The sequence below is a fragment of the Bufo gargarizans genome, chromosome 1 (assembly GCF_014858855.1).
Source record: "Bufo gargarizans isolate SCDJY-AF-19 chromosome 1, ASM1485885v1, whole genome shotgun sequence".
NCBI lineage: Eukaryota > Metazoa > Chordata > Amphibia > Anura > Bufonidae > Bufo > Bufo gargarizans.
In genome coordinates, this window is record NC_058080.1 from 279904513 (window position 1) to 279922146 (window position 17634).

Below are 17634 nucleotides of genomic sequence, written 5' to 3' on the forward strand. Positions count from 1 at the left end.
CATGATTGGGGGGGGCTCTTGTTACTAGCACATGATGGGGGGGCTCTTGTTACTGGCACATGATTGGGGGGGCTCTTGTTACTGGCACATGATGGGGGGCTCTTGTTACTGGCACATGATGGGGGGCCTCTTGTTAATGGCACATGATGGGGGGGCGCTTGTTACTGGCACATGATGGGGGGCTCTTGTTACTGGCAAATGATGGGGGGCTTTTGTTACTGGCACATTATTGCGGGCACTTTTTACTGGCACATTATTGGTGGGCACTATAGGGGCATCTACTGAGGCCTCAAAGAAGGGGTAATTTTTATGGGGGGCTCTGTACAGTAGCATTTTATACTGGGACACATTATGGTGGGTACTACGGGGAAGGGGGTAGAGGAGTACTATGGGGTAATCTACGGGGGGCACTAAGAAGGGGTACATGGGGACATTAGCTCAACTGGGGGCATTACAAGGGGGTATTTTCTGCACTGTCACATTATAAGGAGAATTATTTCTACTGGGGGGGCATTATGGTGGGCTTTATTACTCCCCCATGGTATGACCCCCTAGTAGCAGCACCAGCCTCTCCCTGCTCTCCTATCCCTCTGCCCCTTATCCAAATCTTTATTATGAAATCTTTCTCATTAGGATAAAACACAACATCAGCTCCGCCGAGCCCCCGACCAAAGTGTGGAAGTGGCGTCCGAGATCCCCAAGGGCCAAGTAACTGTAAGTTTTCATGTGGAATATGTTTGTTATACACATATAGCCTACACTGTGCCCCACAATATACAGTATACCGCTACACTGTGCCACACAAAGTACAGTATACCGCTACACTGTGCCCCACAATATACAGTATACCTCTACACTGTGCCCCACAATATACAGTATACCTCTACACTGTGCCACACAATATACAGTATACCTCTACACTGTGCCACACAATATACAGTATACCTCTACACTGTGCCCCACAATATACAGTACACCGCTACACTGTGCCCCACAATATACAGTATACCTCTACACTGTGCCCCACAATATACAGTATACCTCTACACTGTGCCACATATACAGTATATATACAGTATACCTCTACACTGTGCCCCACAATATACAGTATACCTCTACACTGTGCCACACAGTATACAGTATACCGCTACACTGTGTCACACAATATACAGTACACCGCTACACTGTGCCCCACAATATACAGTATACCTCTACACTGTGCCCCACAATATACAGTATACCTCTACACTGTGCCGCACAATATACAGTATACCTCTACACTGTGCCCCACAATATACAGTATACCTCTACACTGTGCCACACAATATACAGTATACCGCTACACTGTGCCACACAATATACAGTATACCGCTACACTGTGCCACACAATATACAGTATACCTCTAAACTGTGCCACACAATATACAGTATACCTCTACACTGTGCCACACAATATACAGTATACCGCTACACTGTGCCACACAATATACAGTATACCGCTACACTGTGCCACACAATATACAGTATACCGCTACACTGTGCCCATAATATACAGTATACCGCTACACTGTGCCCCACAATATACAGTATACCTCTACACTGTGCCCCACAATATACAGTATACCTCTACAACTGTGCCCCACCATATACAGTCTACCGCGTACACTGTGCCCCACAATATACAGTATACCTCTACACTGTTGCCCCACAATATACAGTATACACAACCTGTGCCGCACCTTACAGTATACCTCTAACAACTGTGCCACACAATATACATATACGCTTACACTGTGCCACACAATATAAATATACCTATACACTGTGCCCCACAATAGACCAAGTATACTCTCACGGTGCCCCACAATATACGTATTCCTCTACACGGTGCAAATATACAGTATACCTCTCCACTGTGCACAAATATACATATACCTCTACACTGTGCCCCACAGATATACAGTATATCTCTACACTGTGCCCCCAATATACAGTATACCTCTACACTGTGCCACACAATATACAGTAACCTCTACACTGTGCTCATATATACAGTATACCTCTACACTGTGCAACACAATATCAAGTTATACCTCTACACTGTGCCACACAATATACATTATACCGCTACACGTGCCCCACAATATACAGTATACCTCTACACTGTGCCACACAATATACAGTATACCTCTACACTGTGCCACACAATATACAGTATACCGCTACACTGTGCCACACAATATACAGTATACTCTACACTGTGGCCCCACAATATACAGTATACCTCTACAACTGTGCCACACAAATACAGTATACCTCTACACTGTGCCCCACAATACTACAGTATACCTCTACACTGTGCCACACAATATACAGTATACCGCTACACCTGTGCCCCACATATACAGTATACCTCTACACTTGTTGCCACACAATTACAGAATACCTCTACACTGTGCCACACAATATACAGTATACCTCTACACTGTGCACACAAATATCAGTATACCGCTACAACTGTGCCCCACAAATATATAGTATACCTCTACACTGTGCCATCACAATATACAGTATACCTTCTACACTGTGCCCCACAATATACAGTTATAACCTCTACACTGTGCCACCACAATATACAGTATACCTCTACACTGTGCACACAATATACAGTATACCTCTACACTGTGCCACACAATATACAGTATACCTCTACACTGTGCCACACAATATACAGTATACCTCTACACTGTGCCACACAGTATACAGTATACCTCTACACTGTGCCACACAATATACGTATACCTCTACACTGTGCCACACAATATACAGTATACCTCTACACTGTGCCCCACAATATACAGTATACCGCTACACTGTGCCACACAATATACAGTATACCGCTACACTGTGCCCCACAATATACAGTATACCTCTACACTGTGCCACACAATATACAGTATACCTCTACACTGTGCCACACAATATAACAGTATACCTCTACACTGTGCCACACAATATACAGTATACCTCTACACTGTGCCACACATATACAGTATACCTCTACACTGTGCCCCACAATATACAGTATACCTCTACACTGTGCCCACAATATACAGTATACCTCTACAACTGTGCCCACACAATATACAGTATACCTCTACACTGTGCCACACAATATACAGTATACCTCTACACTGTGCCCCACAATATACAGTATACCTCTACACTGTGCCCACAATATACAGTATACCTCTACACTGTGCCCCACATACAGTATACCTCTACACTGTGCCCACAATATACAGTATACCTCTACACTGTGCCCCAATATACAGTATACCGCTACACTGTGCCCCACAATATACAGTATACCTCTACACTGTGCCCACAATATACAGTATACCTCTACACTGTGCCACACAATATACAGTATACCTCTACACTGTGCCACACAATATACAGTATACCTCTACACTGTGCCCACAATATACAGTATACCTCTACACTGTGCCACAATATACAGTATACCTCTACACTGTGCCCCACAATATACAGTATACCTCTACACTGTGCCACAATATACAGTATACCTCTACACTGTGCCCCACAATATACAGTATACCTCTACACTGTGCCCACAATATACAGTATACCTCTACACTGTGCCACACAATATACAGTATACCTCAACCTGTGCCACACAATATACAGTATACCTCTACACTGTGCCCCACAATATACAGTATACCGCTACACTGTGCACACAATATACAGTATACCTCTACACTGTGCCACACAATATACAGTATACCTCTACACTGTGCCACACAATATATAGTATACCGCTACACTGTGTAGTCTGTTCTATAAGCACCATTGTTTTGTGGCGGCGGACAGAAAATAATCTGGAAGTGCCCCTCCCGAGACCAGGCTCTGGATCCGCCACTGAGTGGGAAGCGGGAAAAAATAAATTCAAATGGGGTGGAATTGGAAAAAAAAACTTCTGGGTCAGTACGATTACAACAATACCTCATATGTATAGGTTTTTATGTCTAAATAGAGTAAAAACAAATGTAAACTTGGAGAAAAACAAAATTTTCTTTGCATCACCATATTCTGACCCACAGAACTTTTTTATAGTTATATCTACTGAGCTGTGTGGGGGTATATTTTTTGTGGGACAATCTGTAGTTTTTAATGATACAATTTTGGAGTGTTTGTGACTTTTTGATCACATTTTATTACATTTCTTTGGGTAAGAGAAGTGAAGAAAAAATGGCAAATGGGCCATTTTGACCCTTTTTTCCGTTGCGCCATTCGCCGTATTGGAAAAATATTTTTATATTTTAATAGTACGGGCATTTTCAGTCGCGGTGATACCTTTATTCTTTATTTTTAACAGCTTTTTTAAACTTTTTTATGATTTTGAAGCTCGTATTTGAGCTTACAAAATCCAATTTTTTTTTTTATTCTGAACAACCACGAAAATTTTTTATATTCATTAATTGTTCAGAATTGCTTTTTTCTTATGTTGGCCTACCACCTGCTGACCAAAATAAGAATTGCAGCTTTAATGCCCTAGGTCTCTTCAGCAAGACCCAGTGCATTAAAATCAATCAATTACCGGCATCCTCATTGGCCGCAGAGTATGCCGGTAAGAAGTCCGGAAGCATAAGCTTCAGGATTTTTCACCCTTTAGATGCCATGATCTGATTTACTAACCGCGATCAGCATTATTGCCGATTGCGGTCATTGACCGTGGGTCTCTGCTGTTTGAAACAGCGCAATGTTTGCCCATCGCTTCATGGCTGTACATGTACGGCGCTAGTAGCAAATGGTTTAATAAATACTTGTGATTGGACACATTAAAATTGATAGCTAAAGGGGGAGGTGGTTAGACCACCCTAATATGCAACTAATAGAATTGACTCTGGGGGCGTTGTCGGCAGAGAATCCTTTCCCCAGCAAAGTGTCTAGGTTTTGATTCTTAGGTCGACCGCACCTCCTGGCACATAGGGGAGAACTTATTAACCAATTTGAATCCCACAGACAAGCGAGGTGCAGTCCCCTAAATTGCAGCAACTTGTTGTTGTTTTTTAGAATACAGAAGATATAGTGGCTCACCTGTCAAGCAACTAGGGTTAGGTGCTCTAAGTCGTGCCTGACCCACCCGGTCAAAAAAATATATAAAAGAAGATAGATACTGTATAAAGACCGGCACTCTGAATCTGAGGTCACGCAGAGAGTTGCAAATATATAATTTAATGGATAATATAAAAACACACAAGTCAAATGATATAAAGTAAAATAAAATCAGATATATAATTCGATAGTCCGATATCACCACAAGATGGCAGCAAGAGCTAGAACCAGATGTCCAGTGCAGACCGTATCCCGACTCCAGGTGTGTTCATAGCATATGGGATTATCACCACTTTTGTTAATATAGTTAATCAGAGGTTGAAAGGAACAATCGGGGATTATTTTTCAATATTTCTGCAGTTACAGTCATTTGGCCATTTACAATATCGCGGACCAGTACTCACCAATCTTTAACAGTGGCGTCCCACCGTGCACGGGTATTCTGGCCGCTTACCTGATGTCCGCGCAGAGCTTTCACTGTTAGGCTTCATGCGCAAGACCGTTGTTTTGGTCCGTATCCGAGCCGGGATGTTCTTTAATATTGTTAATGGAAGCGCTTCCACATTGATTGCCCGGTATTTTCTTGTCTCAGAACAGGGTGTACGGGTATTGTATCAGGTCATTACACCAGACGCGTTTCGAAGTCTATTCCCAACTTCTACCTCAGTGGTTACCACTTCCTCAGGGCAGACAGTTGATGGAACCTGCTGACACAATCCTGTTAATCCCATATGTTATGAACACACCTGGAGTCAGGATACGGTCTGCACTGGACGTCTGGTTCTCGCTCTTGCTGCCATCTTGTGGTGATATCGAACTTGCTCCAAAAATTAATAACAATGACTTACCTTACAGTGTTGCAAATTTATGCAAATCAATGAACATTAAATTCATGGCAATATTATAGTGCCACATGTTGGCCACAAAAGATGGAGGCGAGTACAGACAGATCTGATGCGGACTGACATTTGGTCCATAATGTCAGAGAAATAGTACAATATATTGTTTTATTTTATGTGCATTATTGTATATTTTTCTTTTCAGGTGATTACACCTTTCTTTTGTAGTTGGTTTTGCAATTAATACCTTTACATTTTAGGGGAATTATATATCTGATTTTATTTTACTTTATATCATTTAACTTACTTTGTGTTTTTATATTATCCATTAAATTATATACAGTCATGTGAAAAAATTAGGACACCCTTTGAAAGCATGTGGTTTTTTGTAACATTTTCAACAATACAGAGAGATTAAAGTAATCCGACTAAACAAAGAAAACTGAAGAAAAGTCTTTTCAAGATCTTCTGTAAATGTCATTCTACAAAAATGCCTATTCTAACTGAGGAAAAAGATAGGACACCCTCACATGTATTCCCTCTTAAATTGGCTCAGATCTCACACAGGTATATCACACCAGGTGCACATAATTAGTAGATCGTTACTCTGCATGTTGAATGAGGCTTGCCCTATTTAAACCTCAGACATTTAGTTTGGTGTGCTCCTGACTGTTGAAGTGAGAGTGAGCACCATGGTGAGAGCAAAAGAGCTGTCAGAGGACTTCAGAAAAAAGATTGTAGCAGCCTATGAGTCTGGGAAGGGATTTAAAAAGATCTCAAAAGATTTTGAAATCAGCCATTCCACTGTCCGGAAGATAGTCTACAAGTGGAGGGCTTTCAAAACAACTGCCAACATGCCCAGGACTGGTCGCCCCAGCAAGTTCACCCCAAGAGCAGACCGCAAGATGCTAAAAGAGGTCTCCAAAAACCCTAAAGTGTCATCTCGAGAACTACAGCAGGCTCTGGCTACTGTTGATGTAGAAGTACATGCCTCTACAATCAGAAAGAGACTGTACAAGTTTAACTTGCATGGGAGGTGTGCAAGGAGGAAACCTTTGCTTTCCAAGAGAAACATCGAGGCCAGACTGACATTTGCCGGAGATAAAGTTGACAAAGACCAGGACTTCTGGAATAATGTTCTTTGGACAGATGAGTCCAAAATTGAATTATTTGGACACAACAGCAGAGGACATGTTTGGCGTAAACCAAACACAGCATTCCAAGAAAAGAACCTCATACCAACTGTGAAGCATGGAGGTGGAAGTGTCATGGTTTGGGGCTGCTTTGCTGCAGCAGGACCTGGTCAGCTCACCATCATAGAATCCACGATGAATTCTACTGTGTATCAGAAGGTGCTTGAAGAACATGTGAGACCATCAGTTAGAAAATTAAAGCTGAAGCGGAACTGGACCATGCAACATGACAATGACCCAAAACATACTAGTAAATCAACCAAAGATTGGCTGAAAAAGAAGAAATGGAGAGTCCTGGAATGGCCAAGTCAAAGTCCAGATTTGAATCCCATTGAGATGCTGTGGGGTGACTTGAAAAGGGCTGTACGTGCAAGAAACCCCTCAAACATCTCACAGCTGAAAAAGTTCTGCATTGAGGAGTGGGGTAAAATTTCCTCAGACCGATGTCGAAGACTGGTAGATGGCTACAAGAACCGTCTCACTGCAGTTATTTCAGCCAAAGGAGGTAACACTCGCTATTAGGGGCAAGGGTGTCCTATCTTTTTCCTCAGTTAGAATAGGCATTTTTGTAGAATGACATTTACAGAAGATCTTGAAAAGACTTTTCTTCAGTTTTCTTTGTTTAGTTGGATTACTTTAATCTCTCTGTATTGTTGAAACGGAGATGAAATAACCTTTTATTAAAAATGTTACAAAAAACCACATGCTTTCAAAGGGTGTCCTAATTTTTTCACATGACTGTATATGCAACTCTCTGCGTGACCTCAGATTCAGAGTGCCGGTGTCATCATAAACTGCAGGTTTGGAGGTTCTATTTATTTTGTGCTCCCTTTCTGTATACTACATATTTATTTAGTCCTATTCAGAGACGAGTAGAGCTGCCACACCAACATTCCGACCATGATCCTAATATTAGGGGGGGGGGGGAGGGGGGTGCACAGTGAATGAAATACAAATAAATAACTAAACAAAATAACACAAAATACGAACAAAGCCATTAGCGCACACTGCAGAATCCGTGACCATGGACTCTATATCTCCTATGTAGGTACAGCGGAAAGAATGTAATACATTTTTTAAAAATATTTTTTCTTATATATTTACTTTATTACTTTTTTACAAACAACTTACAAAGTACTTCAACTTTCAATTTTAATTACATTACATACAATTCCCCTCCCTTTGGCCGCCGCATGCACCTTTCTCCCCTCCCCCCCCTCCACCTCATCCCTCCATCACTCCCTCATCCCCCCCGTCCCGGCTCTCCCTCCTCAAGAGCATCTACTTTTTATTTAACCATTTCTGCAATATTCTGGCAAATCTATATTTTTTCTTAATATTTACCAGGTGAAATTCCTCTCTGGCAAGTGAGACTCTGGTGAAATTCTCCCATTCATTAACCGTGGGGACAGCACTCCCCTCCCCCCCCCCCCAATGTGCAATACATCTCCTGGCCTGGAATAAGAGTTTAGATGCTATCTCTCGGTGTTGAGGGGTGTCCACTCCACCCATCACCCCCAAAATGCAATTTTCAAATTGCCTAGGTACTTTAAACCGATGGTACTCCTCTATTTTTTCGTTGACCTTTTACCAGAACTCTTGAATTTTTACACATGTCCAAAGAATATGTGTATTGTCCACTCCTATCTCTCCACATTTTTGATAATCAAACATTTTAGATTTATAACACTTCATTAAAGTCTTGGGAGAGTAGTAGAGACGATACAATATATTAAATTGAGTAATTCTGTGTGAGAAGTTCTTTGAGACCCAGTTTTTTTGCCTGTATGGCCAGTTCCCAAAACTCTTCCCGCTGGGAATTTAAGATCCCTTGCCATTTATGCATTAAGCTATTAACTGCTCTTCTCTTAGTCTTTTGATGCAGCAGGCCTTCATATATTTTGGAAACTAATTTCCTCCCTGGTGTTAATTTCGTAATATTAACTAGTGGCGGCGGTAGTGTGCCAATTTGTGTGCCTTTTCCTAGCATCTTACACAATGCTCATTTTAGTTGTAAGTAGAAAAACCTCAACTCTATATTATTCAGTCGGTACTTAACTTTAAGGTCTTCATAAGGAATTATTGTCACCACCAGACATCTGAGAAGCTCTGACAGACGTTCTTCAGAACCTCCTCCTTTAGGTTCCTTTTGTTTTGCTTTCATTTTCTCATCTCGTTAGCCTCTCTCAGCTGTCATGTAGTTGCACTGATTGCATCCCTTTAAATCCCTTCCCATACTGCATCACTTTGCGGTTTATACAACTTCCTGGAGTGTGTGCATGCTGGATGCTACTACTGAGTCTTCTACAGATAAGTTTTGTTCATTCATTTGTGTTTTCCTGTTTGCTGGATCCCAGGTGACCCTGACTCCCTCCGTATCAAGTGTAGGGAGCCGGTGGTCGTGTCCCCTCACTATTATAGGGTGTTCAGGTGTTATACAGTCGAGGAACGAGGATATGCGATCATCTACTATTGAGATTTTTGCATAGGCTGAGCAGTTAGGGAGAGAGCCAGGTCTGTTGCAGGGCTCTCCCTTTGGTTCCTTTGTTTTGCATCCAGTCAGTCGGATCTTCATTTTGTGTCTTCTAGTTTTTTGTACACCTTCCGTGACAATTATATCCCCCTCATCCCATACCTGTCCCAGTTTATATATTCCATGTTTCCACCAAATTTTCTGTTCAATTAGTTTTAATTCTGTGAGATAAATATTATCCCACAGTATGGTATCGGTATGGGACCCACTCTAGGACCACAATTCTCTTGCTTCCTTCCAAACTCTGGTCATCAACTCAAATAGTGGTATCTTTGTACCTTCCTGTTGCACCAGAATACCTGCTTCCAATATTTGAAAAATATTGAATTTTTCCAATCTTTTGTTAATCCCCACTATCATGTTCTTATATCTTTGCGTATTACTCCATATTAACATATTTTTTATATGGCCAGAAGTGAAATAGAGTTCCAAGTCCGGTACTGATAATCCTTCTCGTAAATGCACAATATTTGTGCCTTTAGTCTCATTTTTTTCCCTCGCCATATTAAATCCGTTAGTAAACTGGGTATTATTTTAAAAACTATTTTTGGAATTATCACCGGTGTATTCCACAAGATATAGTTCAAGCCGGGTAATAAGCACATCTTCACCAATGAGATACGACCTAGCATCGAGACATATCGTTTTTTCCATATCTCTATTTTCTTCCTAATTTCCTGTATTTTAAGGGCCACGTTCAACTGAACGTAGTCCCTGGGGATTGGGGTGATTTGAAGATCTAAGTACTTAACAGGTTCATTAATCCTCTTAATTTCCAATGGTCCCAAACTAAAATTGTTCAGAGGGTCAATCGGGACATAAGGCGATTTAGACCAATTTATACTAAGTCCAGCATATTTGCCATACTGGTTGAAAACTTGAAAAATCTTGGTGAGTGATCCATGTGAACCTACAAACAGCATGATGTCATCTGCATACAAAGCAATTTTTTCCTCATGACTGCCAAACCTAAACCCCACAATTTCTTTATCTTGCCTAGTCATATCGGCAAGCGGCTCCATGGCTATAGCAAATAGCAGAGGAGACAGAGGGCAACCCTGTCTAACCCCTCTGCCAATATGTATATTATTGGAGTATTCTCCATTTACAATCACCCTTGCAGAAATATCGGAGTATAGTAGCTTTACCCAGGAAACAAAATGATCACCAAATCCCATTTTCTTGAATGTTCTAATTAAAAAGGGCCATTCTACAGTATCAAAAGCCTTTGAGGCATCTATGGTGAGAATCATTCGTTCACCGCAGTTTGTAGGTTCAAGTTGAGTGTTCACAAAGTATCTCGTGATATTATCAGTTGTAGTCTTTCCTGACATGAATCCCGTCTGGTCCTCATGAACAAGCACCAAGACCACACTCCTGAGTCTAGCTGCCAAGACCCTGGCTAGTATTTTATTATCAATATTAATTAATGAAATGGGGCGATATGAATCCGGGAAGGCTGAATCCTTTCCAGGTTTTAAGATAAATGTAATTAAGGCTTCTCGCAGGGAGTCTGGCAGTTTTCCTACCTTCCTCGAGTCCACCCACATTGTGAGCAGTTTCGGTATTAATATTTCTTTATATTGTGCATATACCTCAAACAGAATACCCTCTATTCCTGGGGCCTTATTCTTTGTTATCCTGGATAGTATATCATCTACTTCTATAGAGGTAAAGGGAACTTCCAGACTCTCGCATCGATCTGCTGTTAGTCAGGAAATAGTGATTATCTCTTACATAGTTGTCTTTTTGGTGTTCTGCCAGTGGGAACAGTTCATCCTGTAATTCAGAGGCTTTCTCATTCCAGTCTTTATAACTTTGCTCTGTGGGATTTTCAGTAAACTAAGAATGTAATACGATTAATATATAATATAAAAGCCGACAACTTCCTGGATATAAAAATTAATAACATCAAAAATCCATAAAATAAAAAACCTTAAAATAAAGTCTCATTTATCACAGAGAAAAAGACACAAAAATGAATGACATAGCCAGATAAAAAAATAAATAAAAATGCTTTCACTTTCAAAGTGGCAAACGGCCCAGTCCTGAGTCGCCTTCGGAAAGACGCCTTCCTGTAATGCAGGGCGTGTCGGATTAGATACTGTACGGCGTTCTGCTGTGTACAGTACATGTCCGGTGTTAAACTCCCTTCACTGCGTAAACACAGCACTGCAGATAAAGTGATCGTTCCACATTCCTTAAAGGGGTTATCCCAAAATAAAAGTTTAAAAATCCAATTAATCTAATACAGGACCCTGTCTTTCTAACAAAGCCAGAACCAGCCCCGTACCTCAAATGGATCCAGAGATCTCTCCATTCATTGCTCCAACAGCTCTGCTAGATATATTTCAGGCTGACAGCTCAGGCGATGTGTCCTTTCTGCTGCATCTCTATCCCTATCACAGCTCAGGAGGTGTGTTCTTTCTGCTGCATCTCTATCCCTATCACAGCTCAGGAGGTGTGTTCTTTCTGCTGCATCTCTATCCCTATCACAGCTCAGGCGATGTGTCCTTTCTGCTGCATCTCTATCCCTATCACAGCTCAGGAGGTGTGTCCTTTCTGCTGCATCTCTATCCCTATCACAGCTCAGGAGGTGTGTCATTTCTGCTGCATCTCTATCCCTATCACAGCTCAGGAGATGTGTTCTTTCTGCTGCATCTCTCTCCCTATCACAGCTCAGGAGGTGTGTTCTTTCTGCTGCATCTCTCTCCCTATCACAGCTCAGGAGGTGTGTTCTTTCTGCTGCATCTCTATCCCTATCACAGCTCAGGCAATGTATCCTTTCTGCTGCATTTCTATCCCTATCACAGCTCAGGAGGTGTGTTGTTTCTGCTGCATCTCTATCCCTATCACAGCTCAGGAGGTGTGTCCATTCTGCTGCAGCTCTCTCTCTCTCTCTCACAGCTCAGGCGATGTGTCCTTTCTGCTTCATCTCTATCCCTATCACAGCTCAGGAGGTGTGTCATTTCTGCTGCATCTCTATCCCTATCACAGCTCAGGAGGCATATCCTTTCTGCTGCATCTCTCTCTCACACAGCTCAGGAAGTTTTTCCTTTCTGTTGCAGCTCTCTCCCTATCACAGCTCAGGAGGCATATCCTTTCTGCTGCATCTCTCTCTCACACAGCTCAGGAAGTTTGTCCTTTCTGTTGCAGCTCTCTCCCTATCACAGCTCAGGAGGTGTGTACTTTCTGCTTCAGATCTCTTCCTATCACAAATCAGAGTATGTCCTCTCTGCAACTCTATCCCAACTAGAAGGCTTTCCTATCCGCTTCCTATCCTCTTTCTCTCACAGCTCAGAAGACCTTTCTGCTGAGGTTCTCTCCCTGACACAGCTCAAGGGTTCAATCTTTTTTGGGGAGCGGGTCCTTTCTGCTGCAGCTCTCTCCCTGTCAAAGCTCGGTCCAGAAAATACAAGTTCTTTTTTTTTTTTACCTATAAGATCCTATGTGATGATGAAACCTTCTAGCCCTGACAATGCCACCTCTTTTCCAGAGCTGGACATGTTGTATATCTCATTCATTTCAGTGTCTGGTGTTCCCTAGGCCACCGCAACAGAGGATCCTGAGGTTCCTCGTCCTTATAGAACATATACATTTCCTCCATAATGACATCATCATCATCGTGGGCAGAGGATCAATTATTGGTGAGTCCTTTTATAAGAAGCAAACACTAGTGGTGAGTATTTGCTCCTTTCCATGGGGTTGTCATCTCCTGGACCTTTGTGTCAAACCTCAGTCTCACCAGAAGATCCTCTGCTGGGCTAGAACCTGTTGAACCTGCTTCACATTGGGTCACAAGAGGGGTCTTTCCTGAGGATCTCCTAACTGCTGACTTCTAATGGATAGTTACCTGTGTGGAGCAGAAGAGGAGGACAACGCACCCGGCCACCACATATTGGACAATCATCTTGACCTGTGAAGAGATTTAGGAAAGTTATGAAGGATAGGCTGACAGTGGAACATCAGCCAATGCAAGCAGATCCACGTCCACACTGCCTGGACGCTGTTGTCAGAGTAGTTCAATTTCCAGGTACAAAGTAATTAAATAATTAAATCGGCCAAACATAGACACAGACACAGGTGCTGCATCTAAGGAGATTTCAGAGACCACCCCAAAAATCTTTATTATTATACCTTTATGATAATGGGAGTAGCTGGGTGGTTTAATGCGGTTACAATACTTAAAAATCAGATGTTGCTCATTGCATAATTGTAAAGTCTGCTCTGTGTGTCTGATACGGGTGAGGAAGCAGCCGCAGAAGTACCAACGCTAAAACGTACTCTCCTGGGAACCTGCCTCACTATCCCCTGTCCACCCTGTATTCCTCCTCATTCTCATTTGTGATCATGCCTCATTGAGTTAGTCAGCCATGCCTTCACCTGGGCTTTCTACCCATGTTTCTCCATCCACTTCTCCATCTAGTGGCATCCAGACGCTTTCTTAAGAATAGCAGTAGTATCCTTAATTGCCCATTTCCCATGTTCTATTTTTATCAAGTCCTTCATCGTAATCTTGGGAATAACCTCTTCTTCCCTTTCTGGCTTGATAGAAATAGTTCCCATAGCAGCCTGATCAGGGTAGCGATCCCGGAACTTTTTGGTTATCCTGCTATGTATAATCTCTTAGATTCTCTAGTTAGGTTAGGCTAGATATCTGTGAACCTTATATAGGAAACGAGCAGAACTTCAGAATGAGGAGTCTCTCTCGCCTTTTGACAAATTCTGTACCACAGGTAAATGCACACAAAGACATACAAACATAACCCAATAGTAATTCCTATTCTGACGCTCTGCTTGTTTCCTGATGCCATAAAAATTTTAATCCATGATGCCATAAAAATATCACATGACCTAACCCCTCAGGTGAACACCGTAAAAAAATAAAAACGGTAAAAAAACTATTTTTTTGTCACCTTATATCACAAAAAGTGTGATACCAAGCAATCAAAAAGTCATATGCACCCCATAATCATACCATGTAAAGCGTCGTCTGATCCCACAAAAAATGAGAACCTTCCTAAGACAATTGATCATAAAAAATAAAAATATGGCTCTCAGAATATGGAGACACTAAAAGATCTTTTATTTCAAAAATACTTTATTAGGTAAAACTGAAGCAAACAACCAAAAAAGTATAGATATTTTGTATTGTTGCATCCGTAACAACCTGCTCTATAAAAATACCTCATGATATGACCTGCCAGAGGAATATTGTAAATAACAAAAAATAAAAACGGTGCCAAAACAGCTATTTCTTGTTACCTTGCCTCAAAAAGTGTAATATAAAGCAACCAAAAATCATATGTACCCTAAAATAGTACCAACAAAACTGCCACCTTATCCCGTAGTTTCCAAAATGGGGACTCTGAAAAACATATGACGTTCTTTTCCTTCTGCGCCCTGCCGTGTGCCCGTACAGCTGTTTATGAGCACATATGGGGTGTTTCTGTAAATTACAAAATCAGGGTAATAACTTTTGAGTTTTGTTAACCCTTGCTTTGTTACTGGAAAAATTGGATTAAAATGGAAAATCTGCCAAAAAAGTGAAATTCTGAAATGTCATCTACATTTTCCTTTAATTCTTGTGGAACACCTAAAGGATTAACAAAGTTTGTAAAATCAGTTTTGAATACCTTGAGGGGGGTAGTTTCTAAAATGGGGTCATTTTTGGGTGGTTTCTATTATGTAAGCCTCACAAAGTGACTTCAGACCTGAACTGGTCCTTAAAAAGTGGTTTTGGAAATTTTCTGAAAAATTTCAAGATTTGCTTCTAAACTTCTAAGCCTTGTAACGTCCCCAAAAAAGAAAATATCATGGGTAACAGTTAATTTGCACAGGAATCTAGATAACAGTTCAGTTCGTTCAGATAACGTATACCAACCATCTGGATCCTTTATGTAGAAAACATTTCCTAGAATCCCTGAGAACATTGTTCTATATCTGCTCACACTATAGATTTCTTTGTGAGGAAATACTCCCTTTTCCTCACAAATATTCATGTTACAGCACGATCACAGATGGCCTTCAGAGTGTGTTCTAAAACCAACTTGTTATAAAAGTGGAATAAATGATAAACTTCACAGAGGATATACATATTATAGAAATAAGCTTCATCTATATGAATATATGTATAATATAATCATTCATGTTATACACATTATATGAGTATAATGTTGACAATGACCTCATTACTCTCACACCGGTGACTACTCCGGAAGGTTTAGCCTGAGGGAGACAGTGAGGGGCAGCCAGCTACAACCCTATACAAGGGCACAAAAGACTAACCTTTATTGTGGACAGATTATGTGAGGTCCTCCTCTATCTGTGCCCCCAGGAGACTCTCTGTGTACCCATGTCATAAGGAAGAACTCCTGCGGTTTTCTCATTGTTACTACTTGTTCAGTCATCAGTAAAGAAAGATACAACCACAAGGCGCCCGCATGTCACCTGCACCCTGCAGTGTTATGGATGCATGTCCTATGGATGGTCAGATGTGAGAACCTTCAGGAAGAGGAGACTCAGATCCAGTGACAGCTCAGGCTACCCCAAACAGTCACTGGACTATGGGGATTTCTGGAGTATCATCTGTATTCTGATCACTATGTACGGATAAGAAGTAGTGTTGTCGCGAATATTTGAATAGAGAATTTCTATCGTGGATATCGCCACTTCGATAATTCACAAATATTTAGAATATATTGATATATATTAGTTAAAACGAATATCCGTTTTTTTTGTTTGTTTTTTTTCATCTGAATCCATTAGTGATAGTCAATATAATGGGTTTAGATGGAAAAAAAAAACACACAAAAAAGAATATTCGCATTACGAATATAGCGCTATAGTCTACATATTCGTCAATTCTACCAAATCAACCCAATAGTAAAGTTGCCTAACGCCCTTACGTGATTCGATTTATGCGCATATTTAATTGCCGATTTTTCTGATAAGATAAACTATATTAAATAATACTGCAATTCAGTACTGACCAAGATATTTTAGCTTTCTCACATTGGCCCACAAGCAAAAAGCAGGCCGGTAATGTACCATTACTTGTGGGCCAATGTGAGAAGGCCAAAATATCTTGGTCAGTACTGAATTAGAACGCTCTTCATTATTTAATATAGTTTATCTTATGCGAAAAATGCACAAGCGCACAAGAATATTTAAATTATGTTTTTTTTGCAATAGAATAGCATTGTAAGAATATAACAAAGTCTCAAATTAGCAAATATATCACGAATATTTAGCGAAATATTCGTGAAATATTGCAAATTTGAATATGGCACCTGCCGTTTATCACTAATAAGAAGTAGACGTCCCTCACCTCTCCAGCAGAAGTTCCTCTGTGCTTGGGGTCTCTGGGTGAATGAGGAATACTTTGTAGCGTCTTTCAGTTTCATTTTAGAGGCAAGCAGATTTACTGTTTATTCTGGCAGTCTCCAGGTCTCCCACAGCTTACAAAAGAATAAAATTCCAGCAGTCTTTATTCCAGTGTAGAAACAACAATACCAAGCAGTGGCACTTCACCTCCCGACACCTCCCGTTAGATCGACATGTTTCGAACCAAAAAGCGGTTCTTAATCGTGATCCAAAAGCACCTGGAACTATGGGTATTCTTATACCTCGTTACCACCAACCAGAGGCGAGGAAATGGGGAGATGGGGAAGGGGCAAAATCAGGACCATCACCCTCACCTGTGGATGGGCGATGAGGCAGAGAAAACCCAGTTCAAAACTTACGTGTGATGAGAAAATAATGAATACATACAAAGATTATGTGCATCCAAATGAATAAACATAATAGAATTTGCGTCATAGAAAACGCATGGTGTGAACATCACTCACAATGTAAACAGACAACTTGGCGCAGTACTACATCGATCCATACAAATAGGAACCTTATATGTATCCTCAGGCAAATT

At 41.1% G+C, this 17634-nt stretch overlaps 1 protein-coding gene across 2 annotated transcripts in view; it reads right to left on the bottom strand.

Moving 5' to 3' along the window:
• Positions 1–17117, bottom strand: part of LOC122926628 (ecto-ADP-ribosyltransferase 5-like) — a 44785-nt gene extending 27668 nt beyond the window's left edge. The window contains exons 1-2 of one of the 2 annotated variants that reach the window (XM_044278071.1): positions 17038–17117; positions 13561–13623 (exon numbers count right to left, since the gene is read on the bottom strand). In XM_044278071.1, the coding sequence (XP_044134006.1) occupies positions 13561–13617 (57 nt within the window). In that variant the 5' untranslated portion in view covers positions 13618–13623; positions 17038–17117. The remainder of the gene's footprint in view (positions 1–13560; positions 13624–17037) is intronic. The other variant, XM_044278063.1, reaches the window with a different exon arrangement.
• Between the last annotated feature and the right edge of the window lie 517 nt (positions 17118–17634).